The sequence below is a fragment of the Silurus meridionalis genome, chromosome 9 (assembly GCF_014805685.1).
Source record: "Silurus meridionalis isolate SWU-2019-XX chromosome 9, ASM1480568v1, whole genome shotgun sequence".
In the NCBI taxonomy this organism is placed as follows: Eukaryota; Metazoa; Chordata; class Actinopteri; order Siluriformes; family Siluridae; genus Silurus; species Silurus meridionalis.
The window spans coordinates 16,436,365-16,464,323 of NC_060892.1; the positions used below are offsets into that span (position 1 = coordinate 16,436,365).

Consider the following 27,959-nt stretch of genomic DNA (forward strand, 5'->3'; position numbering starts at 1 on the left):
AAGCCAATTCAATGTTGTTGATATTTTGTAAAATGATTATTTAACATTTAATGGAATGAGTCTCCAGTGTGAGCTAAAGTTGAGCATAATATCAGGAGAGATTTCAAATGAAAAGAGTGAGAGAGAGGTGAATTAACTACTGTTTATAGCGACTGTAACAGGCACTAATTAACAACTTTTTTTTGTTATAAACGGATAAAATAAACATTGTGATCAGTGGCAAATTGCTGAATAAATCACTTCAAAACAATTAAATTCCAACAGGTTCTAGGTAACAAATTACAAGGGTTTTAAAGTTGTTGGTTTTTTTTTAAGGAGTTATTGTACAAATTCAGGATTTAATCCTGTCTTAAAAGCTAAGAACCTAACAGGCCTCCATTAGAACCCATCAAGAACCTATTTGTACCCATGGTACAGTACTTTTGAGAAAGTACCAATGTTGTGCCACTTTAGATTATCAATTCTTATTTACACCACATGAGGAGTCCTATTTCTTTATAGCACTTTTATAACATCATGATGACGAGCACAACAAAAACATGTGTTAATGTTAACATTAAGTTTTTTATTGATCAGTATCTAAACGGAAAAAAAGAAAACACACGCACACACACACACACACACACACATTCAAAGCTTCAAAAAAACATCTTAAAACGAGTGGAGCTCTCTTCCCCTACATTGGTTAGAATGTGATGTTCTTTTCCTGTCGCTGGAAGACGGTCAAACCCACACAGCTGCTGTTGCTGCTGCTTCTTCTTCTTCTTCTCTCTGCTGGAACTCCATTAGTCCAATTTATTAGAGAATGGAAGAGGAATGGTGGTGCTTTGAGAATGCATGCGATGATTTCACAAGCCAAAATCTTAAAATAGTCTGAGTGGGAATTGTCCTGGGGCAAAAAAAAACAAAAAAACTAAACAAAAACGGCTTCACATAAAACCAGTGGGAGCCTTGGACGGGTTTTCAGAAACGATGTGATTTGTAGCTGAGTCATACTTCATTACGGTTGGGTAAGACAAGTTTGGGACAATGAGATGAGGGGAAAAAAAAATAAAAGTAATAATCAAGTAGACCAAAACGTCGGAGCTTGATTATAAACCGCTTATTAGTGATATCAAACCTGGGTCAGTTACTACAAACAAAATCTTTGTAAGTGCAATAACTTGCGTTGTAAATCTTACGCACACACAACATATATATATATATATAGAGAGAGAGAGAGAATATCGACAAGCTTGAAAGTAATTAATTAAAAATGCCATACATTTAGCTTAAAGCTTCGGGAGGAGAAAAAAATGCATCACACCAAGAAAAAAAAAAATCACATTTGAATCCTAAAATCCACAAAACACAAACCCCAACCTCGCACACATAATAATATTAAATTCCTTGCAAGGATAATTACAACAAATTAATTACATTTTCAATTTCTAAACAGCCAAAGAAAAAAGAGAAGAAAAAAACAAAAACATTGTACATGCCCGCACACAAAAAAGCATTATATTATTATTCTAGAACTTGGATATGCCTTCTTCAGTAGTATTAGAAGTGACAAGGGACGATGCAGAGATTCATATTTATTTATTCTTCTTTTTTATTTTTATTTAATTCTTACTTTATTTGTTTGCATAAATCATATTTACAAAGTGATCCGTTTGGGTTTAATGCTTAGTAGAACCTGCATTATTATTTTTTAAAGCTAAACTATCCCACAGCCATTTTAGTGACCTGAGTTTTCGTGGCTAAGCTAAGATAGCCACTTAAAGCCGGTTGTAAAATAATTCACCACCGAGAACCGACGTCTCAGTTCTGTCACAGAATCCTGATCCGCAGTTGTCCATGTGATAATTCAACAAAAACTTTCATGAATGTCCAAGAGCCGATGGTTTGAACCGTGAGAGAGGGAGTGGAGCCTGGTGCAGTGTGGGACTTTGTGTGAAAGAGGAGCCCTGACAGCTGAGCACGAGCACGAGCATGAGCGAGGCATGTTTGTTTTGCATTTACTCCGAGCACAGCTGTGTGGATCGTCCTTACTTAGAATGCTGGAACACGATATAGCCACAAACTAAATTAAACCAAGAGTGACAAAACAGGCGTTCTACATTGTACAGGAACGCATACAGGGACTAAGATAACTGTCAGCAACGTCTGTGTTATCGGGTTTTCCAGCAAAAACATGGCCTTCGAGTTTCTTGTACAACCCTAAAATGCTACCAAGTATCAAGAAGCTGAATTGTAAACGTCAGACCTGTGAATTCGTTTCTAGGTACCAAATAATACACAGAATAAAAGGATTTTTAAGGGTCATTAGATTATGGAACTCGGTCTGATCGGGGATAGTAACCCAAGAGTGACCAAACTGCTGTTGTACATGGGACAGGAACATGTACAGACATTGAGAAAAGTGCTGACCGACAGCAGCAATTATTTTGTTGGGTTTTAAAGCAATAAAGGCTTTAAAACTTCTAGGCTCTGTCTGGAACCTTTACAACAGAAGGGGTTCCATGCGCAAGAAGTACAACAAGCTGCTTTGTAAACTTCTGACAGGTTCTAGGTACAAATCAAAGAAAAAAATGGTTCCATAAAGATTGTTTGCATTGTTTGAAAATTACTGGTTCTTAGCTACGGATCTTTACAGTTCTTTTTTTTTTTTAGTACCAAGGAACAACTCGAATCTTACATCAGAGAACTGTTTCAAACCATTCAATACTCTCTTTACGTTTCAGAATGGATTCCAAAAATGAACCTTTCCGAATGCTCAAAAACTTTTCAGAACCTTTTTTTAAGTGCACAAAAATAACAAACTGCATCAGGTTATAGGTATTAAAAAAAATACTGAATAGGAAAACAGGTTGTTTAAAGTGGGCATTGGGTAATTTAAGGTTTTTCCACTAGAAATCACTTTTAAGAACCCATCCAGAAGCATTTTCTCTGAAACGGTACTACGGACAAAGCTAAATTTGATTAAAGATAAATCTGTACATGAAATTGAAAACCATGGCAGGTTATTTGTAGTGTTTTTTCCAGGCCCCAAACAGTACCTTACAGAAAGCTGAGAGCCCTTGAAAAAGCCATTTTCCTAAGAGGTTACCAAGTACCAAGCTGTACCATTTGTTTGCAAAATCATTAAACTTATCAAATCTACTATGAATTTTACTACATTTCTTATCATAATATGCAAAAATAAATAAAAATATGCAAGTAAAATATGCAACAATCACTGTAGCAAAAGCGATGATCCTCGTTTTCGAAACAATAAACCCATTAAGCAGCCAATCATGTGATTTCAATTTCAGTTATTTAGGTGACTGGATTGTGCAAGGTGGATTTTGAATAAGTTATATTTTTTAGGGCTTTTTCAAAAAACATTATTTGATGAATCTGCTTGAGTTTCAAGCATCTCATCATAATTCATCTTATCTTTTTTTCATTTCTGGCTGTAGTTAAAATGTTAACATTAATCATCAATGTAAAAATAAACATACACTATATGGACAAAAGTATTGGAACGTCTAGAATTTCCATTGGTTCCTCCCAAACAGCACAAAGTTGGATGGACACATTAGTATAGGATGTATATGGATGTGTGATCCAGCATGACAATGACCTTGTGCACAAAGCAAGCTTTATGAAGATATGTTTTGCATGGTTTGGAGTGGAAGATCTTGAGTGACCTGCTATAGAGCTTTGACCTCAACCCCTGGCATGAACCTCTGGCATGAACTGTAACACTGACTGCACCCCAGGCCTCCTCACTGTACATCAGTACCTGACTTTACTAATACCCTTGTGGCTGAATGAGCACAAATCTCCACAAACACACTCCTATATCCAGTGGAACATCTTCCCAGAAGAGTGGAGGTTATTATAACAGCACATGGGGACTAAATATGGAATGGGATGTTCACAATGCTCATATGATTTTTATAGTCAGGTCTTACCAAGCTTACTAAATTACTAAATTCAAGCTGATGTTTTATTTGAAGGTGAAGCTGAAAGTTGATCTTTTTTTTTTTTTTTAAGTATCTTCTACTTGATATTTTGACCTCAGGCGTGAGTGTCGATGTGTTAAACATCGGCACTATTTGCTCATCTCTATTTATGAACCCGATAAAACCTCTTTGCGTTTAGAAAACAGGGAATTGTCTAAAACCTCCCAGGAAGATGACATAAACGTGGTTCTCATTTACAAACTGGAAACGGTCTGTCTAAACATGTATCGGATTCCTCCCCAAATTTAAAACAGGTTTGTTTTTACCTGATCTATATCTGGAATCTGGAAGAAAGAAAGGAAATAAAAAAAAAAAAAAAAACATGAGACTAAAAAGCAAATAACAATGGAACGCCAAATGAATAGTAACTGTATGCTTTTAACTCAAGTAAAGTTTCCAGTAAAAAACACAAATCTCCAATATGAGATGGTGTAAAACTTGTGTGGAACACTGGACATTTCTCATTTTCAGAGGGACTGCCATAAAAAATATTGAAGTAAGGATCAAACTTGCCTCTGCTTTTAATGGTTTATAACCATCTCATTCAGACAGACTCCTTTTGGATAGTAGACACAGATGAGGCATCAGAGTTCTCGCTAAAATCAGCAAAAATCTCTTCTTTTTCAGTATTGTTTTTTTTCTATTTGGCATGGGTAAAGTTTTGTGTAGCATTATATATTGTTTCTGCTTAACATCCCAAACCACTGTTCATTCATGATTTAGCCATAAGTCTTGTCCTTGTATTCCCCCATAGCCCCTGCGATGATGTTTGACGTTTTTGTTCTTAAAGCATGTAGAAAACCCAGACTCAGCCCTCAGAGATGCACATTTTCACTTCAGGTGAAATATCCTAGTTTGGAAGAACTTAAATTGAGATGTCATATATTTCAACAAATCTATTAGAATGCTAATGTACAGCTTTAGTCTACTGTTAAAAACCTTCTCACTTGAGAGCTCCCGGAGTAGATAAATGGCTTTTAGCTCTTTTTTTTATTTTGGGTGACCAATTGCTAACTCAGGAGGTGAATACATTAGGGTTTTTTATTTTTTTTTTTTCCCAAAGACGCAACATGTTTTAAATATCAAAATATCATCTGAGACATGTATGGAAGACACTCCGAACACCTTTGAGCCTTTGGTCTAGGTGATGAAGGCTCACCTGTCAATTTTCCTACAGTGGGACTTTGCAAAATACCCATTATCCTGCAGTTACTGCAGTTTCCATAGCTCAGACATGTGGGCGGGGCAAAACAGCACAAAATAGTTTCTTGTTTCAGTAGGCTTGTGTAGTTTTTTCCAACGCTTCTTCGGAAAAATGTTTTTCAATTTATTTTAATATTTCCTTGATGTTACTTCCTTGTTACTTCTAGATCCTCTAAAATAACCCTGCGATTAAAGAAGTCGTCTGTGTATGATGCTGCTCACACTGGTAATCAGCACAATGGGGAAATAATCTATTAAAGTTTAAGTTATCGCCATAACAGTGTTCATATCTGCGATTTGATTTCGAAATCTCCTCACACTATCAAATCTTTATCATTAGCCATCTTTGGTCAGTCTGCTGCTGATGCTACAAATGCATCAAATGATGTGTCCTTAAAGCTCCGATGTCACTTTTTTTTTTGTGTGAAAGTCATAAAGTGTAAATCCGGTTTGCATCTACGGCTTCACGCATATTGTCTAGTTGCTCTTTGGGGTCGTCTGTGTCCAGGGTCACTCTCTCACCGTCACACACTGCATACCTACAGCGTTTCTGCTCTGCAGGACTCACTGTAATCAAGCAAATTTCAGTGCATTGTAGAATGACTTGCAAGTAAATTTGCCAAAATAGAAAGGAAAAAGTTACATCTGAGGCAGGTTCTTTTTGCTAAATATGTAGATTAAGTGTGTAAGTGATTATGATGATCATCAGTTTTTCACTTTTGGGAAAATAACTTTTCTCAGGCCTGTTTATGTTTCTGTATAATCACGCTATACAACTAGGACCTACAGGTTCATCTGATAAGTGCAGGAGTTGCTTTTAGTTTTATTTTGAAGTTTTAACCCAAGAGCTACAAATCCTCCTTTTTTTTTTGTAGATAGACAACTTACTTTGGGTAATTCTCATTGATCTCATATTATTCTTTCTTTCCTTCACAGGTTTTTTGTTATTAATAATAATAATGATAATATCAGTTTTCTGATCTCTGAGTCATCGTCTTTGTCTTTTGCCACACATGGCATGGTGGTTGCTCTGGTGTTCACCCACTCTCGTTGTTTTTTTGTTTTATTTGTCCTCTTCACCATCTCCTTTTTCCCACTGCGTTGTTAAAGAACACTACAAGCGGCCATGTCGCTGTGTCTCAGGGCGATCATGTGGCCCAGGAGATGGCTGCACTGTGCTCTTTGGCTTTCATGCGCAGAGAGGCAATGCTGGACGACTTCCGGTCAGGGTCCATGTTCAGATCGTATCCGTTGATGCCGGTGCTCATGCCTGGACTCCCAAACAGACTTCCCATGTGACTTTGTCCCATGTGACCTCCAGGACTGGGCACACCCAGGAAGTCAGACACTCCGCTCGCAGCGTGGGGATGAGGGGTCATGCAAGATGTCACCGAGTCACACGGAACGACACAGCCTGGCACTGGGGACGCTCCGCTGCTGCCCCCGATCCATGAGGGATTCTGGATCTGTCAATGCAAAGAAAACACATGACTCTTAGTTGTCTTATTACAACTCTGCAGTTATCAGGCGATTCATTCAGACACAGGATAAAAATAGAACAGGAGTGTTTTTTTGTTTTGTTTTTAAATGTCTTAAGGCACTTCTTTTCAAACCAGTAATATAATCTATACTAATTAATTTTGTAATAAAAAAAATTAAAAATGACCACAAAACACCCAGGGGACATTGCTGTACGTTAATTACTTAATTATGCAAATTACAAAATGCCCCCGGATCCTCCCACCGTCTGAAAACACTAACATTAGCTAAAATATCTAGCTCAAATGAGCAGTATTCCGGGCTTAGTCTTTATTTACAGCACACAGACCCTTCAAATAAAATGCTACCATGACAACCACCATCTCCTTCTGCCTAACGTTAGCTAATAAAGCCAGCTAGCTATCTGTGATTAATATGTTTTATGGAAAAGTACTGAAAATTTTCACATTTTAAAACTAAAAACATTCAATTTCTATATCACCAGATTCAGAATCCAAGAGGAGCATGTTGTTTACACCATGTTTGAGTTCAGCGGTCGGTTTGGACTCGTGCTGTGGACGGTGAGTCAACATCAGCTCATACAGCTTCACCATGAGGTTTTTGTATGAGAGTTGTTAAATCTGAATTTATGTAAAATTCATGTTTTAGGGGAAGTAACCTGCCAATGGGGGGCAGTATTAATCTGTGATAACGTGATTGCTAGAACTCTGCCAATGCTTTTTTTTTTTTTTTTTTTTTACTTTGCTAGCATGACCATCACTAGACTAGACTAGATTTGATGTTCTGTCTTTTATTTGATTCAAACATGAAACTGCATTTGAGTAAATCAAATATGAGTGCAATTTTCGACAGAACAGTCAGTTTAAAAAACTTATCTGCATCCAGTCTGAAGTCTCATCTCTCAAGTCCTAGAAGCTTTTTTTTTTTAAAGAGAGATTTATCAGGCACTTTGAGGTTCTCAGCCTCACTCAGAAGAGGAATGTCTGCCTGTGCTTCTCTTCAACACCTAGCGTGACTCTGTGTCTCTGTCTTTTCTGCTGAGAGGAGGAGCGTGGAGGGAAGTGAAAGGGCAGCGCTCTGAGTGTATGTGTATGTGTGTGTGTGAGTTGGGGGATCTGAGGGAGGGTTGTGGTGAAGAGAGAGAAAGAAAGAGAGAGAGAGAGAGATGAAAGCCCTCTCAGGGAGATGCCCCAGATGTGCATCGGGCTGCATTCCACAGCTGCAGGCCTGCTCCCTGAAGAGCCTCCTCTGTTCTCCCACTCTCCTGCAGATTCACAATAAATCCGAGGGAATCTCTCACTCTCGTATGAGGGCGTGTCTCGCTCCGTGCAGCCTCCGATCCTGACCTGACTCCCGGGACACAAGAAGCCTCTATTTTTTCTGCAGTCCCATGCGGTGTTTATTGCTGCTGTTATTATTTATTCTGTATTTATACGACAGCACTTAGTGAGTTGAGGATGAAATAATAGACTCTATGTAGAGAAAAATGATCAGTGACAGGGTGGTGCGATGAAGCAGAGCTACAGCTGTCATCCTACTGCAATCTGACAATGATAACAAATATAGTTACAATTGATGGTGCTCTGCAAATTGAGATCGTTCCTGTTCTCACTTATGTTACAGCATCTATAAACTTTTAACTCCATCATCACCCTCTGTATTTTCTCTCACATGAAGTTGATAAGACAGAAAAAATGCAGCTTGTTGCACAGATTAATGTGAAACTGTGTCAGAAAGATGCCAGAATACCGACAGCTTTACCTCTGACTGTTACAATGCACTGACCCTTGAGGCTTCATGAACATTAGAATACTGAAAACTACACCATATCAGTGATTACACACATCCCTGTAAATGAGCTGTTAATAAACAATGATATTAATGTATATAAACCTGTCATTTGTAGCCCTACTGTCAGAAATGCTGTTCTAGAAATGTAGAAAATTCTAGAAACCAGAATTCAACAGCAGGATACACTCTGTATTATTAATATAGCTGAACAATTAAAGGGTTAAAGGGGACAAATGTGAAATCACTGGCATGTTGCACAATAAAACGCTCTGGGATGTGTACTTCTATGTCGAGGCAGTTGTCCATACCTGAGCGTAGTTCTCTGGACGAGTGAGGAGCGGAAGTTCGTATGCAGTGGAGAAATGCGTTCGGACTTGCTGCATCTGTCCAAAACGTTCCCTCTTCCTCCACTTGGCCCTCCGGTTCTGGAACCATACCTGCAGGACACAGAGGGGTTTAAGAAACACTTTACACTGGTTTGTTGTTTACCACAACTCCCAACAAGAATTTGAACAAATTGAAATCAAAGTTTTTCTGGCAAGAGCCGGGAGGTTGCAAAACGCTCTGTCAGGAATTCCTCTCAGCTGCTGCAGAGCGCTGTATTATTTTTCAGCATCTCTTCCCTTCTTCTTGGAAGAATAGTTCAGTGAGACCTGCATGGTGTTTGATGTTGTGGGAGATGACGGATTGCGAAGGCCTCCTCTGAGGCTTTTTTTTCCCTCTATCAGAGCCGTCAGTAACAGCAGGAGGTAGAGAGGGGAGTGCAGGAACCCACTGGGGCCAGGGGTCTCAGAGAACCATATCACTCCTCCACCTTCTCTCGTGATAGATTGGAAGAATGTGTTAAAAAAAACAAAGTTTCAGTGATTTCACTCCGCAAAGATGAATAATAAATGCTTAGTGACATGAGGTGTATTTTTTCTGAGTATTACGATATGTCTGGTTTAAGTTGGTGGTGTTTGATTTTTTTCTTCTCGCTGTATATAGTATGAATGCAATGCATTATCAGGCTGATAACAAGATATCACACATATTGCTAAATGCTTTTAAAACCTTGATGTTGCAATTGATGTTTGTGTAGAATCGTCATTTTCATTCAACTTATTTTATTTTTTTTCAATTTCTTTCACTTTTTTTGCTCCAAATATCTGTAGATTTATTTAGATTGAAACTGGGAGTGGGTGTGGCCTAAATGAAATTTTTTTATTTATTTTTATTTCATTCTTTTTTTTTCTTTCTTTGTATCACAATCCTGAGTTTTCTTGAATCTCTGCCAGATGTCCAGTCAACCTTTGCGGTAATTCCCCCCAAAACCCCCACCACCACCCACCCAAAAAAATTTACATTTTGTCATGCAGTCCATGTATTGTACTACTGTGAGGATCATCATGTATTTTTGTCACATCATCTACGCATTTTACAGACATCACTTTTATCTTTTGTGTCTTTTACAACTTCTGACTTTCTTGAATCAGGAAAAAAAATTATTCTACGTAAGAGCGTCTTTGTAGTTTGAACTCTTGAATTAAAAAAAAAGAACATTTGGCCCAATCATCTTCTCTGATGTCTGGTCCACTGACATGCAATTTTTCCTCAGTTTCCACACATGCATGCAACTCGCATGCAATTAAAAAATGCGAGCAAAAGAAGTGAAGCAATTCTTCTAATTCCTCAGCGGCTACAGACAATCAAAGAGAAAAAAAAAAAAAGGATGGTCCTTAATATAGACAATGTGGGGAAAATTTCACATCAGTCACATCCTAACACAAAATGTTAGCAGATTCTGCAGCTACCCCTTACACACACACCCCCCATTTTATTTTTACCCCTCACCCCTTTTCTTTTGTGCTTAGACTAGCCTAGCACAGCATTCTCATGACAAAAGTGTACCATAATTAACTCTGACAACTGATCCTAAAAGCGTTGTTTATGAGAGCATTATTATGTTTAAACTACCATCAAAGGCCGAGAAAGCGATCTAAATACAGGCCAAGTCTCAGATGGGTTTAAGTCTGGCATTTTCCACTGCGGCCAAACAGAGAGACGTCATCTCACTATCTGCTCTGTGCGAAACCTGAGCACACTGCCACTCTGATTGCACTTTATCATGTCAAGTCTCAGACTTAGGTTCTTTTAGATTTTCTTACATGACGATTTACTCAGAACGAACAACAAGCTATAGTGCCAATTTATCATTAGCAAAATAACTAGCACTGTTCACTGTTTGCTGCTAGCAGTGTTATATTTTATATATATAATGGGAGAAGCCGAAACAAGAAGAAGAAGAATTTAGTTCTCATTTGCTGTTATAATAACCTCCATTTTTCTAGAAAGATTATCCACTAGATTTGGGAGTGTGTTATGGAGATGTGTGCTTATTCAGCATCAAGGGTGCTAGTAATGTCATGTAGGGTGAGGAGGCCTGGGGTGCAATTCAATTTATCCCAAAGGTGTTCAAGAGGTTTAAGATCAGAGCTCTATAGAAGGATACTCAATATCTTCCATTCAAATACATGTAAACCGTATCTTCCATGAGCTGGGTTTGAGCACAGGGGCATTGTCAAGCTGAAACAGGTTTATGTCTCTTAGTTGAAGGGAAGGGAGCTGAATGCTACCACATCCAAAGACATCCTATACAAGTGCGCCTCTAACTTTGTGGCAATAGTTTGGGGAAGAACTGTATATGGCTGTAAAAGTCAGGTGTCCCAATACTTTTTTCTAAACAGTGTGTAATACTCTGTGAAAAAGCAACACATTTATGATGATCAAGAAAAACACTTTAATTGAAATTTTTACAATTGTTAACTGGCAAAAATAAAGATTCCTAAAAAGCAAGTTTCTATTATGTTATTTGGCACTGATCTCTGATTTCTTGTTTAAAAAGTCACCTGTTGAATTCTGGATTCTGATTGGTGAAAAGTTGTTGATTAGTTTTCTATAACAGTAACTCTGACAATAGTGCAGCTCCAAATTTCTACACTTTCCTGTTAATGTGCTTGTTTGCATTTATTATCATTAAAAAAAATGTATACAGGTCACAAAAGTAAAAAGCAGCTGGTGACGTGATGACGGGATGATAACCGTGGCTCGTGCTATGCTACACAACACTTGTCATTGATTATATATATTTAAAAGCATAACATTTAAATCTTAGCGATTTGTTCAACTTTATTGTTTGTGGGAAAAGTATTCTTCTTAATCATTGCTTAATTAGCAGTGTGCAAGATCTTGTGTTTATTTGGTTTCGGTCATGACAAAGTATGGACAGCGTGATGAACTGTGTGAAACGTATTGTGCAGAAGTGCCGGAAAAAAAAGTCCCATTTTCTTCCTGTACTCTGCTTCAGTTTTATCTTTGCTCTTTAGTTGGGGAAATTGAGAAAAGGCGAGATGGGATAATTTCAAACCCGAGCTTGTTTTCATTTTATGTTTAATTTCCTGACGCCTAAGCCCTCCGGCTTTCCGACGCTGCTCCTCCAACCCCGAAGGCGTGCCGACAAGAAAAGGTGGACGTATTCCCTTGCTCCTCTGCTCTCCACTTTCTGAACTCAAACACATGAGCCAATGCAGAGGCGTGTAGAGTTTCTGCTCTCACCAAAAAAAGCCCGCCTTTGTACCAGTGAGACTGAGAGGCCAAAGCTTTGAGGGAGGATTGCTAGAGAGCAGAGTTCACTTTAAAAATGTCCTCTCTTTTCCTGTCTCTGTCCCATGGACTTTCCTCCTCTGTGTACTTTTTTCTAAACTTGTTCAGTGGCTTGTTGCAAGGAAAAAAATAATAATTTTTGTGTGTTTAGTACGCGTGGTAACGACGCAGTAATTGGTAAAGACGTTGACAGCTAAAGCCACTTAGACGCTTATTACGGAGCTTTATTTATGTTCCTGCGCTGGAGGAGAGCGAACAGAAACACTAAACTCAGCCCAGTGGAAAGAGGGGAAAGATCAGCTTTGAAGTCATGAGCAGCTTTGAGGATTGATTGTCTGGTTCTGCTGTCACTCAACTTCACCTTTTCTTTCTTTTTTTGAAAGAATAATATATGCGCAATATGCGCAAACGTAACAGCGCATACACTGCTTTTTGGGTTAGCTTCATTTTAATAGCGTGGCAGTTTTTCTGTTTATCAAATCAGCCTCGTACTTAAATCCCCGCTTGGTTTATGACAGGGTGCGATAAATTATGCCACAGTTTTACAGACATAACTGACTGCTAATAGTGAATGAACTTAGCCAAACACTCTGACTAGCATTCACTGTGCTGCTTTTCTTTCCGTGGCATTATTATTTCCATTTCAAATAATCCTGTAGTATTAAAACCCAGGGCTGTCCAGATGAGGTGCGGGATATTAAAGCGATTAAGTTTTTGACCTCAGGCATCTAGCTAACCTTGGGTTAAATATCTGGTGGGAGAAGTAAACCACAAGTGGTGGTGCTTTTCGATTCAGTGAAAATAGAACACTATAAAAGTGTATTTATGACAACAATATATTAATATGCCTTTTGGCTTTTTAACATAAATGTATTCAGCTTGTGAAGAGCTTTGGAATAGTATCAGAGCTTACAGCATGCTATTTGTGTCATTATTTATTTGAAAACTGTGCGAGATTGTTGGCTATGCATATGCGCATGTCACTTTGTTTTTTATGAACCCTTCTTACGAACTAAAAGTGGATCTGCATTTTTATCTGAGTAACTGACATGAGGTTGAAGGTTACGAGTGAACTTCGGCACATCCAAAGCCTCCAGTGAGGTTCTCTTACCCAGCCCTGATAGGAGGGAGGGACACATTCTTTCCCCGAGCAGGACGTTAATGAAAAACAAACAGTTTAAATCCCGGGGTTCTTAGTAAAGCGTGCACGTGCTGTCGGGGTAAAGCGGGTTCTCCCTGTGTGTCACTCAGTGCTGGAATGCAGCCATGGTCCTGGAAGGATTATATGCAAATATGAAGAGAGAGAAATCACAGGGTCACAGGTTCTGGGTTTTTCCAGATACAGATATGTTGTAATTTAGAGGTTCTGGTGAAGGTCATGGGTGAAACCTGAGACTGAGCACCATGTACAAGTCGTCCTTTTTTACCTCCCTTCGCTTCACACATATGGATTCAAATATTTGAAGGTTTTCAGTTTTCCTGCCTGTTTTTTTTTTGTGTGTTTTTTTTTCACTGGTCCTCTACTTTACCTTGCATTTCAGAAAGCCTTTATCCAGATTTGAGAAATATGCTGACAGTTACAGTTCTGACACAGTCTCAAGTTCAAAGCTAATTTTAGGCGATATTTTGGTATAAAGATTTTCACGGGTTCAGTGGCTTGGATATATATAGTTTTGTAACTAAGCCATAATGACTAGTTTATTAACAGCTTTAAAAAGTGTACAATTATAAAGCCAAAGATTCTAATTGATAATAATGTTCATAATGCAAAATGTCTAGCAACGAATGATTACAATTAAGTGTAAAGTTTTGCACACCCATACACAATTACTTACAATATCAATTTGATGAAATGTTTTAAAACCTCCCACATTCAGTTCAGTCAAAATGCCCATTGATGCAAATTTGGTAGTAATGAATTCTAATAGTTAAGTGCAAAAGTTTTCACAACTTAATTTTAAAAGTAACGTACCATAAATGTATTTACATTTACTTTTATGACACTTAGCAGATGCCCTTATCCAAAACCACATACAGTACAAAAGTGCCTTGTATGTTCTATCAATCAATGAAATGTGATCAAATTCAATGTGATAACATTTATAAACACAAGACACTCACTGATTGGTTGTTTTTGATGCAACACTTGTAGCAATGGATTAGCATACACAACTGAGTGCAAATGTTTGCACACTTATTTGAATATAAGAAAAGCCAAAAACTGCTGACTGAGACATAGTTGCTGTTGGTGTAATATCTTTTGATTAGAAAAACCCCCCTTCAAATGTACATGAAATTCTGAATTATATATTTATTACATGCATATTATACAAAAAAAGGAGTCTATATTGTATTTCTTCACGCAGTATTTTTGAGTGATGCAAGCTTTTGATCATATGTACTTGTGTTGCCTCCTCAGATAGTTCATAAGGAGAAAAAGTGCTGATGTTGCGATACCTAAAGGGGGAGACCACAATATGAATTTTACCTGCACTCGAGCCTCTGTGAGGTCCGTCCTAAGTGCCAGCTGCTCTCGAGCATAGACATCCGGGTAGTGTGTCTTCTGGAAGACTTTCTCCAGCTCTTCCAACTGATAGCTCGTGAAGGTGGTGCGGTTACGTCTCTTCTTGCCCTTGTTGCTCTCTCCCTCACCTTTGTCCAAGGGGGAGGCGAGTTCGGAGCTGGGTCTCTCCTGAGGAACCTTGGCTCCTGGATCCTTCATGCTGAGGTAGCTACCATCCATTCCTGTTGGATCAGTGTTTGTCGGCAGCTCTGATTCGGTCAGCCCTGAGGTGTCTTTACCTATTGATAGGAGAGAGACACAGAAAGAGCTGGGTTAGTGTAGGTGGATGCCAACAGAATGGATTTCTATTTAAAACCAGAAGAGTGAGTAACAATTATCAGAAAATAAATGTTGGAAAACATCAATTTAAATGGAAATTAAAGGTAATTCTTATATAAGGGGTTCTTTAATAGATTCATTTGTTTACCATCCATTCTTTCATTAAAATCCAATTTTTTCCTCCTATTCCAAATATATATAAAAAACCCTTAAGCATTCATTTGTCTCTTTGAGGGGACTATACAAATTTCAATGTCAAATGTTTGCTTTCATGAGTGTATGTCTAACCACAAAACCCTTTACATTTCCTTAAAAAATGCTTTTGTTTATTTATGGATGGATTTTAACAGCTTTTAATTTGGCTTTGTCCACCTTTGTGGGAAACCCTGGATTGTAGATCAGTTAAGCCTTTGCTTGATTTATCCTTTATTTTGTTATAGAAGCTGAAATTTTTGGTTTGTATCGAATTAAAACAAGCGTATTTTGGACAGGCTTATACTAGTGATGTCATATGAACAGTTCTAATTGCAGATCATGTCATTAACTTTACGGATTTAACTTCAACATTAACTTTATAGATTTTATGAATCTTAGTTGAATGGATGGATGACCTGCATGATAATAAATAACTAAAATGGTCAGACATTATTAGATGAAAATATACAAATTAAATGATGTTGCTGTGTGTGTTTTGTGTCATATTTCAGCTATTCAGATTCCCGCTTGCATTTCATAGCACTGGTGAAAAAAATAGATTTTGATCCATTGCCTCAGAGAATGATCCAGAGTTCCTTTGACCGTTTGTGCGCCTGGAGCCAGAGTGTTGGTGTCAGGCCTTTGGCTTTGTGTAATATTTAAACATGTCTGACTTGCTCCACTTACGGCTGCCAGTCTCAGCTCGTAAATCAAGTGCTCATATGAAACAGATACGCAGAAACAGATGTAATTGCAGCCTGATCGAAAATTGCAGGTTTCCTCCTCTATAGCTGGATTCTTCTCAGCAGCCTTGTACGTGCACGTTTGTCTGCGTGATCTACCGTGACATGCAGCACCAGGCCGGTCACGACGCCAAACTGACCCAGCGATGAGATTCGGAGTGGTAATTTTCTACATCGAGCCACTGGAAGTGCATATCAGCCCAGCTGTGAAACCTCAGTCTGTCAGTCAGAAATGGATTCAAGTTGTTACAGGACTGCCTACAGTAAAGATTGTACAGGGTTCAGGGCTTCGGCTAGAGTGCCTCGGATTTGGAATTGCCTCAGGCAGTAAGGAAAATGATTCTTTTCTTATGTAGCAACAAAGAAATAGAGCTGAATATAAACATGTATGATGCAAGTGTCTTTTATGTGAACAGTACAGGTAAAAGTTGAGCGCTGGATGTATTCGCGAGCACAAGACGAATTTTATTTACGTAGGACTTTTAAAAATTAAGAAAAAATGTGACTTGCTTACTCAATGACTCAATAACTCACTCACTCACTCTTTCACTCACTCTTTCATTTACTAATGAGAGAGTACTCACTGACTTAATGACTAACTTTCTCTTTATTGCTGAATGAAACACATTTACTCATTAATTGTTTTACTGACTTACTCAGTTTTTCACTTAATCACACTAAATTTGCTCACTGGCACATCCACTGACTTACTCCTTCACTCACTCATACACTTATACACACATTTACTGACTGACTCATTTTCTGACTCACCTCGTCACATGCTGACCAACTCTCTCTCTCTCTCTCTCTCTCTCTCTCTCTCTCTCTCTCTCTCTCTCTTTCTCCCTCGCTCTGTTACATACTCACTAACTCTCTCACTTGCTTATTCACTGACAAACTCACTGACTAACTCATTTCCTCACTCACTGACTCGCTTAAAACTAGTTTACCTATTCACTCACTGACTCAATCACTTAATCACTGACACTCTCTGTCTTACTCTGTTTTTCCTCACCATTTTAACAGATTTAATATCTACTCATTCATTCACAAACAAGAGTATTTATTATTATTATTTATTAATTAAGTAATTAATTATTATACGTTTATTGGACTTTTTGTAGAGCTGAAGCATTTATCCCTTATTCTTGTGTAAACTCTACAATAAAAATAAATGATTTTGGGGTCATGAGTTCAAATTTTCGCATGCGTCTTACTTTTTCGTGATCTGTTTTGGATTTCGATTTGCAGAAGACCTTTCAGTTCGTTCAGACATCTTATAAATGAAAAAAAAGTGCATTAACGTCTTTATAACGTCATTCCTGTAGTCATGTGATCGGTTATGCTATTTTCTTTAAACTCATGTATAAAGTGTGTAAATTTTATGTTGCTTGTGTTTTTGCTACTACAGTCGACCTACAGAGTGATGAGCAAACCTGTTAACGTGGTATCCGAGATCATTTCACTATTTCTGTTTCCTGGCAAATAGTGAGTAAGAGACTATTTTGTATTGGTTCTCTGGTGCCTAGCAACAGCCTTTTCATGACTTTTGCCACTTGAACACTAAGTGTACAGTGTGTTTACATTCCCATGTCCAAGGAAGAAATTTGAATGCATACCCTATTCAGACATGTTCTCATTTTGTCTGAAGAATATAAACCGGTCAGATTTCCATCTGATTAGTAGTAATGCATTAAGCATATCTTTTACATTTCTGTTTATTTAGATTTTTTATAGTCACTTGACACACTAGAAACTGTGACAAAAAATATAATTCATCACGGCTCTTTAAAAATCCTAATTTGCAGATTAATAGATTTCAATCTTTGCCTTACTGTTTGTATTTGTTTATTTATTTAGCATTGTCTAGGTTTTATAGTATTTTTTTAAGAACATAAAACAGAACATACAATTCATGCTGCAGAGACCCGTCAGTGTCAATAACATTGACATGAAGCACAGCATACATAATATGTCTGCTGTTCACTACCTGACTCGCCTCGTTTCCGATAAATGCTTGACCACTTGTTGGCGTAAACAGTCAGCGATGTAAATAAATACTCCCTGAGGATCTGTTGTTGGTCGTACATGTAGGCGAGACCCCTGTGAGAGCTGCCTGTACAGTACTGAATGCTTTCTCTGGTCACTGTGGCCTCTGTGTCCTGACAGACATGGAGCCTGGGCTTGGGGAGGAACATAATGGCTCCCATATTGCCTCCTGCTCAGGACTGACACATCCTGTTAAGTGAAAGGGAGCAAGCATAAATATTTTTGGATTTCGCTTTGAGATGCCGTGTGCCTCGGACTGTTAGACGGTTCTCAGTCGTTGCCTGGCGATCAAAGAGTCTTGCTGATACCTTGTGTCATTCGTGCTTTCGGTCTGACGTTGAGTATTGTGACAATCCCTTGCTTGTAAGAACTCGGGATTGGACCTGGCGTCAAAGTTTCTCCGTCGCTATACGAGAACAGCGTTTCAGCCCCTTCGGAGTTCCTCCATATGGTCGTGTAACACGACCTACGCATGAAACCTCATTGCAAATCGGTTGTGTCAGAATGGGAAAGGTTTGGAGAGGACTGCGGTTGAACAGTATCGTTAAAAGGGCATGTGGGCACGGCATTTAGCTGGGAAAAACCATGGGCTTAAAGCAAATGGCGGCTGTGGAGGTCACTGTAAGTCTGTTCCCAAAACCTCAAATCCCAAATCCCTGTCTGCCTTTACAAATTATACAAAAAAAGTCATGCTTTATACAAGTCCTGTAATTCCTTAGCTTTCAAAATTTCTATTAGAATAAACAGATGTAATCTCTTCTCTTTACTATTAAAGTCTGCACAAAAACACAACCTTGAAACATTTTAGCTTTAAAACAATCAAACATGCAGCGAGAAAAGAGAAGTCTGGAGAGGATTATTTTCAAGTTCTAACCCCAGCTAAGACGTAGTGACATACCACGTCTACCATGTAATACCCCTGAGCTAGTTAGGTCCATATCAGAATACTGATTTTCCTGTCAAGCTTATGTTTGACCATGTCACTTTTTGACATCCTAAGAAGAGCTACAAATCGGAACGTGAGTTCGTGAACGGGTTAGAAGAGGCTGAAGTTCATCTCCAGGACTAATTGGCTGTTTAACCTGAGTGTATTCACACTTGCCTGCTTAGCAAGAATGGAGCTTGTAAATCTAGTTTTACAGTATCTACGCTTGCCTACTCTTTTTGGAGTGAAAGCTCTCCTGAGATCGCCCGCCATCTGATATGTCTAATAAAAAAGTGAAGGAGAAAGGGCACTTTTTATACATTCGGTAATGCATGCATGAACGCTTCAGACACTCATTCCAGACACGAGTGCACTGAACACGGTGCCTTTGCCCAGCGTCAGGAGACGCCAGAGGCTCCCGAGCCCGTAAGATGTCAGTACACGACCCTTTAGTTAATCAGGGTCATATCTTTACAAGGGGCAGCGATTTATTCCCAGTTGAAAATGGGGGAATACATCAAAGTGTAATTTAACTGGCTGTAAAGCGGCAGGGCATCCCCACATGCCTTTTATGCAATCTGATGGGCAAGGTCATCACCGGGCAAATAAAAAGCAACACTATAAATTAGGAACCCATGGGTTTCTGCTAAGGGTTAATGGCAAAATGTTAAACTGAAATATTAGCATTAAAATATTATTAAGGATGTATTTAATATAATTGAAGCAAAAGGAGGGGAAAGGGGAATTTATGCACACTGTTTGTTTTGCTATGGATTTATTTGTTTCTCTAATTGGATTTGTTTTCTGTTCATACACTATGAAAAAGATTGTAACAGCGCTGAACTCTGAAGCCTTGTCAGTTGTTTGAAACTTGCTTCTGCTTTTTAACTATTTCAGGCTCTCTTACACACACACACACACACACACACACACACACACACACACACACTTTCACACATCCTGAGACTGATAGCTTGTCTATAATATGAATGAATGTTGACACTTGGACAAAAACATTTTTTTTTTCCAGTAAGTGTTTGATTAATGCAAGATAATATAAGAAAAATAGGTCAGAAGCGGTCTCGTTACTAAACCATTAGCAAAACTTCATCTGGTTTTATGTTTGTCTCTGTATATATTTTAAGAAAGTCCTCATCTATAACCTTTAGTTAATTGGTATACATTTTCACCACACATTTGGGTTCGGAGCATTTCTGATGAATTAATCATATCCTCTCTCTCTGGCCACAGCCTTCTTTTCTATTTTTTAATGCTTTAACCATTACCTTGTTTGGGGCATTTAAAAAGAAAGAGCCCAGTGGTGAGAACCTGAGCCGTCCACTCCACAGAGAAGTCCAAACAGATCGCTAGTCCTGAGGGAGGATTTATCCCAGCAGGCTGCAACAAAGAGCACACGCTGTGCAAGAAAACACAGCATTTCCTTCAATCCTCTGCTGGTGATAAATCACTCCTCTATCTACTCATCTGAGGATTTTGGAGCGTTCATCGCCACAAAGTGATTTAAACTCCAGCCTGTTTAACGTCTCAGGAGATTTATTCGGAGATTAACAACATTTTTAAAACCATCCCGACACCAAGTGTGGTGTTAACGTAGAGTTTTTAGTGATGTTTTTATTTATAATTATGAATGTAAAAAATTACCTGAAGATCATTTGGGGAATGAAATAAAATTGATTATTTTCGGATTATTTCCATCTTTACCATGCAAAATTGCAATGGAACATTTAAAACATTTTCACCGTTTTAACAATTTCTCTAAAATCCGAGGCTTAAGCTTCAGCCACTTCACAATCATTTATGTCATAGATCACTGAAATACTTGTTTCCTGCTCTTCAAGTCAGGGTATGTGCCATTATTATTATTTAGAATTTGCATGTAAGCGATCCTTTATAAACCGCATTAAGTACGAGAAAATCACCTTAAAGTGCAAAAATAGTTTCTCACAAATTTCAGAACCAAAATCAGAAGATGACATTCAATCACAAACTTCATTTATTTTCCTTAGGATATGAAAGAGGATTTACTTCAATTATTTTGCTTATTAAAAGATGAAGTAGAAATCTTTTTTTTTTTCATAAAATAGTTGATTATACAAACAAACAAAAGAAGAAATTATATCAAACATATACACAGGCTTTGTTTGTTTTTTTATAAAGTATGCAAACTTTCTATGTTTAATTAGATCAATCCTTATTTGCATATATTGGAATAATAATAATCATCATCATCATCATCTTTTTTTTTGCATTCGTTTTCCTATTTTGCATTAGTTTGCACATTGCTTTGTGGTCAGTGATATAGACTCAGGGGAATCTCCTGACTGATGTTTAAAACCACAACGAGGTGCTTTATGAGCTTTAACAGAATGCAGTGAGAATACAAAATGATGGTGAAGTCTTGCCGTCCAGGCACACAACTAAAACTGTTTCTCTGTTAATTCAACTTGCACCAGTATTTTATTTGTATTAAATTCCAGGTAAAGATTTTCAAATTTTCATCTCTATATTTGAAGACATTTCTATGATAAAGGATACATATCACAATATGTTATCTAACTAACAAACTGTCTGCAAAATCATTAAACCCATCCATGTCTTTCTTTATATATATATATATATATATATATATATATATATATATATATATATATATATATATATATATATATATATATATATATATATATATATATATATATATATATATATATATATATATATATATATATATATATATATATATATATATATATATATATATACATACACACACACACACACACACATCACCATTCCAACGATATCTTACAAAGTGTATCATGTAATCGTCCATCATAATATTCATATTATATCAGTATCAAGTCAAGTTTTTAGCGTTTTCCACAACAGACATTGTCTCAAAGCAGTGTATCATCCAGCCCTTAAAATTGAAAATCTGCTAAAAAAAATTAAGAACTATGTTAATTTACACCAAAAGAAATAAATCAAATTGTTGAAGTTACTGATCAGTCTCAACATTGAACATGAATCCATGTAAACCCCACCCTAGAATGTTACATTTATTCCTGGCATTTCTTAATAAAATTTGATCGCTCAGTTCTGCTCGATTGCATTAAAGCCGCTTGGATGTGTCAGAAACAGTGTTGATTAAACCCTGGTCCAATCAGGTGCCTTGTCTTTGAAGCAAGTCGGCCTGCTGCGCCCGTGTGTGTGCCAGTCTAGACTAATGTAAATTGTAAAAGCCTTAATGTCGTCTAAGTGGTAAAGCGATCCTGGGTTCTTGTCACCACTCTTTAGACTAACAACCTGCAGAAATGCAGCCATTTCTTCAGACGAAAGAGAAGCTTAGTGACTGGTTCTTATTATTTTCCTCCCCTGTTGCTTTACAGAAGCTTGAGCTAGTCACCCTGCCCTGGTACGCAATAAATGATCAGACTCTTCCTAACAGTTTATACTTTTAATATATATTTGATCTTATTAATCAAATAAAATTAATCAAATTTGATGGAATAAAAAAAACATTTAATCTACCTGATAACATCTTAAGGCCTTCAAAAGATCTTGAACATTGAATGTAAAGAAAATAAATTGGATTGGACCAACAAAAGGACTCATTTTATTTATTTAAAATGTTTGGATTGTTTGTTTATACACTTGTTTGTTATAATTTTATCTCCATTGTTTCTGTGCAGAATAATGCAAATATGTTTTATTTAATGAAATTAATAATTGATTATTATTAGTATTCATTGTTAGAATACATAATATCTTGCCTGTGCTGTTTCTTTCTGTGGTATAATCCGATTTCTCAGGTTTTATCCTATTTTCAAATCATAATAGAAGTTAATATTATACAATTCAACAAAATATAAAAAATATAAAGGAATTTTTTTTGCCATTTAAAAAATAAATATCATTTTTATATCAGAAAATGATTTGATAAAAATCACTACACTGTGGAATTCACTAATGTATTGCGGAATACTACAATAACTATAACAGCAATTTACAAATTATTCACACCTCATATTTTATCTTCTGAGACTTAAAAAATAAATAAACATGAATGTCCTGTTCTCACTTCACTGCTTTTAAAACGGATTTATTTCACATTATGCGCTGGAAACTCCTGAAATCTTAAAGATTGTTTTAATGATTGACACTCAATAAAGAGCTACAAGACAGAACATCTTTTCATTGGCTTCAGAGAGATTGGACTTCCTCCAAAAATTGATCTGAGCCAGAACTCTGAATTCACCCACCATGTGCTGTAAGGAATTTGTGCATGTGGCTGTGATACCCAGCTGGGTCAGTGTGCCACACAGCTACACACACAGACCTCACGGCATCCAACAAAACCCTCTGACTCACGGCTACAGAACTATGAACACACACACAACCCACCCCACCACCCAAAAAAAAAAATCTCTGCACTTTTTTCTTTAATACTGTTTAGAAATAACATTTCAGGACGTGTTTTCTGTGGAAGGAATGTTGTTTAGGATTATGATTGTCCTGGAATTTTTTGGGAATGTTGTTAGCGGGGTTAATCAGACTGCCAATCAGACCCTTGTTTATCAATATTTAGTCTAAAGTCAAGATTGTGAGCTGCATCACAGGTTAATATTACTACACTTAAAAGGTTCAGTAAAAGCAACATCTGGAAAAAGAGAAAGATTTTAGGATTTAACAGCTTTTAAAAGTTATACTTTAGATTTAAAAATTCTAAAGGCTGTAAGTGCTTTTTAATGCATTTATACATTACTTGATTTTATTTTCCTTAACAGTCCCTTGCTTCTTGCCTCAATTTTTAAAAGTACACTTGCCTCAAGACAGTTTAGTGCATCATCCATCTGATGTAGATTAATGAGATCTCCTGGGTTCCTTCTTTCTTTCTTTTTTTATCATTGTGAAAGTCTTTGTGGTTGTGTGGTTTATTATACAGCATGCTCTTGTAGGAGTCACTAAACTTTCTCAGGCTACTTTTGATAGGCCTGATGCAAAATAGAGTTTGTGTATTCTTTACACATAATACATATATTTTTCAAGTCAGAGAAAAGGAGAAATCCTGTTTACAGTATTTAGAGATTTGTATAATGTCGATCCTTCGTTAATGTATTAGTTACGTGCAAAAGTCTGAACACACGTCCCTGTTTTTGTCTTTCTTTTCCTGTCGGGATATTATTGAGTTTGCTCTTTCGCGCGCGCACACACTTCATTTACGAATGTTCTCTCTTTTTTTTTATTACATCATAAATGTATTATATTTAAAATGTTTGATTGTCATTGCGTTAGTGCACAATGAAGCCTCTCTTTATCGCATTGTGAGTGTTTGTTTATTGCCTTTGCGAGGCCTGGTATTTGCTGCAATCTCGTACTTTTCCTCTTAATTCGTTATTAAACCGGGTATCAAATGCGCGTTTTATTATCATGGTGGTTCTTTTTTTTTTACCGCATATTAAAAAGTCATGTATACATTCCACAAGGGTTCTTCAGTTTTCCCTCTGTATTTTCTGCAGCACTTTACATCTTGATGAAAAAAATGATTTACAAACGCTTTTAAACCTGAAACGCGACCTGGATTATTTATTCTTAATAACGATTGTAGGTGCCATTTTTTTCTAACATTTATTGGTTTCCTCTAACCGCAGAAAAACGCAATTAAATATGCGAGTGCATTATAATATGTTGGCACCAGCCGCCTGAAATGATCACTTTTCTTCTCAGAAACACGGATGTGCTTGAGTTCATTTCCAGAAGGCCAAACACGCGGTGTAATGTAGCCTAATGTGATCACGGCTGTTTACTTTTTATCCTTTATAACTTCCATCCCATTGGTCTGAAGAAGAGAAAAAAGATTTGGCTTAAATAACATCTGTGCAACAGATCAGTAATAAATCTGCTGTATGTCAATAGTTACGTCATGCTGTTACAGTAATTCTTGCACTGAGGAACATACTGATTGCTTTATGAAAGTGTTTTAATATTGTTATTATTATTATTATTATTATTATTATTATTATTATTATTACAAACATCATGTGCTATTATTGAACTAATGAATCATGCATGCATAAATTATTTTCTCATAAATTCGTTCTGTGTCAGTAAGACAGATAACACACACTGATTTACTGTCTCTGCTTTACCATTTGTGACACTAATAAAAGTGTGAAATGTGGCATGAGTTTTCCAGGAGCAATATAGCGCTGAAAATAATAGTTAAATGGTATCCTCTACTGTCAGGAGGGAAAAAGACACTAAACTGTCATATTTCTTGTCAATTGTGTGCTTGAAGTGTTCATTTGTGTACCTTCGGTGAGACTATTATAAGTTTAAATCCTCACTTGGTAAACTCATTATAGTTTATTTGTGTTCCTCAAATCACTCATGTACTGAAGATGACTTCCAGGGGTTCAGGAAAAGTAGGCCTGCTTTTTTCCGTCTTACAGTAAGAGAGATCTCTTACTGAGCTTTGTTTGTTTACATGATTTAAGATGATACATGTTGCGTTTTGTTTGCATTATGTTTTATATATATATATATATATATATATATATATATATATATATATATATATATATATATATATATATATACACCAGTCTCCATTTGTCTTGATTTGACCTTGTCTTTAGTATATTTTACATTTAAAAATTGTGTTTTCAACATTTAGTTTTCACATTAAAGGTACTACATACCGTGTCCAGTTCAAATTTTTTTTTTTTTCAAAGGTAAATAAAATTCCCCACAGCAAGAAAACACTTTAGTAACCTTCTTGTATTGTTATCCTGCAGCTAGTTATTTTATAGGTTTGTTTATTGCTACATGAAAGATCTCGCTTGACACTTGTGCATTGTGATCAGTTTGGGGTATTGAATTTAACATTGAGAAGGTCAAAGGAAAGAAGGTTTCACGTATAGTTTGATAATCCCGGTGCTTGCGGCTCTGATCCAGATGGAAAAAAAATTCCTGGAATATTATAATTACATTTTAGGAATGAAGCCGCAAAAAAACGCCGTTAAAACTCAGTTGGGATGTGATTTTTTATTAATTATCTGATGCTAAACATTTTACAGATTTTCTTCTAATTGTAAGTCTGATCAGTATAAAGCGCTTTGATAGCATGTGTAGTGTGTTGTGATGTGTGTAATGACCCTCTTCCTCACTGTCTGATTTATAGGCTGTAAATAAAATGCGCCCAAATTAAAGCTGACTTTATTGCGTGAAAAAAAAAAAACACATTTTATTTCTAGCATAACACTAGAAAATAGAATAGAAAAAAAAATGCAATCGAAATGTTGATCGTGTTTAAATCTATTTTTTTTAAATAAATAAATATTGTTATAGAGACGCGGTAGATTGCCGACAGTCTCGCAAACTTTTTTTTTCAAAGCCCCCATTCGTGAAATCCTCACTTCCGTATTAAGAACACTTTTCTTTTTTTCCCTTTCTCTTTATATTATAGAGATGATACCCCGCTTTATGACCTTTACCTGCATTTCATCCTCGTGACGTCATTAATGCGCTCGCACATGTTGGAGAAGGATTTTCTGGAATTTTTGTAAAATGAACAGCATCATATTTACTGCTATATTTATTCCTGCTCTCAAGCTGTCGCGTTTTTCATTCATCTGCAACTAATGATTTTTTTTTAATTATTATTATTATTGTTCATATTTTGGAAAAAAAATAATGAAAACACTGAAGTGTATATTCGGTTCGCTATTTGGAAAGAAATCCCTTATGTTCTTTTTCCTGCCAGATGTTGTAGGGAGTCCATAACCTCTTTTTTCTTATTGTCATCATGGGCAAGCATTAAATTTTATGTCACTTAATAACAAATATTATTATCATGTCTGCGCATGCGTTAGCCTAAATTCGGTGTTTGAGTTTAAAAAATAAGATATTTTATACATACTTATTTAATATATATTTACTTATATATACCTTATATATAAAGGAAATAAATAAAATCATTTCTTTAAGCTCTTCTTGAAGAGTGTTTTGGCCTTCGGTGTTTTTCTCTTTCTTTAAAACATTTAATAATATTGTGCATCAAATCTGAAACCTCGTTAAATTCAGTTGTCCGATTTGGATCAGTGCATTATAATAAAAAAATCTAATAATAATTCAGTCGGAAATGTAATCGAGTTTTAGTCGCTGATTGTCGACTGATTGTGTTCGTGTGATTTTTGTTTAATTAAATAAATCACGTTCGTTGTTTCAATGATTTATCAGAGTAACAAAAGGTTGAAATAATTCAATCTAATAATCAATTATTATGAACCTTGCCCTGTTTGTATGTTTATGTCCTGCTGTCATACTTTGTGTATGATAGAATCTACAAATCCCACCCGAGAACTTACTATAACTAAACTCAATATATATGTATAGTAGTGGTGGAAGTAGCTGGTGTGTAGTGATATAAACTGGAGATGTGTGTAGTGATATAAACTGGAGATGGTGTGTAGTGATATAAGCTGGAGATGGTGTGTAGTGATATAAGCTGGAGATGTGTGTAGTGATATAAGCTGGAGATGGTGTGATAAAAAAAAGAGAGATTTATAAAGAAGAAAAATCAGCCACTGACCGTAGCAGGAGATGAGTCCTCCGTTGGCTGTGGCGTCCTGGTGCAGTTTGCTGCTTTCTGGTGGAGTCTTGCAAGAAGATCTGTGCATGAAGAGGTGGTATTTGTTATAGGTGCCTTCTCCAGCGGTGCCATCCAGTGGCTGGCATTCCTGTTGGAACGGGCTCCGAGACTTCTCTCCGTACGCCTGACCTTTACTGCTGTTGTTGCTGGTGGTGATGGTGGGGCTACTGCTGATGAAAGTCGGGCTGTATTTGGAGTCGCTGCTGCTTGGGAATGTCCTGAACGGAAGGCTGGCTTGCTGATCCCGAGCCTGAGCCGCGGACGCGCTATAATACGAATCCATGGATGTCATGTCGCAGTATGAAACACACGTCTCGGCGTTCATCCCTGAAAAAAAAAAAAAGCTGCTTCGGCGGCAGCGGAGGAGGAGGAGGAGATGGAGGGGTTGGGGGGTGAAAGCTGA

General features: G+C 37.0%; 1 protein-coding gene across 1 annotated transcript; it reads right to left on the reverse strand.

The window, feature by feature from the left end:
* Positions 1 to 215: 215 nt before the first annotated feature.
* alx4a (ALX homeobox 4a) lies at positions 216 to 27,911 on the reverse strand. Its single transcript, XM_046856833.1, has 4 exons — positions 27,497 to 27,911; positions 14,617 to 14,930; positions 8,795 to 8,923; positions 216 to 6,661 (listed from the first exon to the last, which is right to left on the reverse strand). Exons 1-4 carry the CDS (start codon positions 27,879 to 27,881, stop codon positions 6,344 to 6,346), a joined length of 1,146 nt encoding a protein of 381 aa, XP_046712789.1. The 5' UTR covers positions 27,882 to 27,911; the 3' UTR covers positions 216 to 6,343.
* Positions 27,912 to 27,959: the final 48 nt, after the last annotated feature.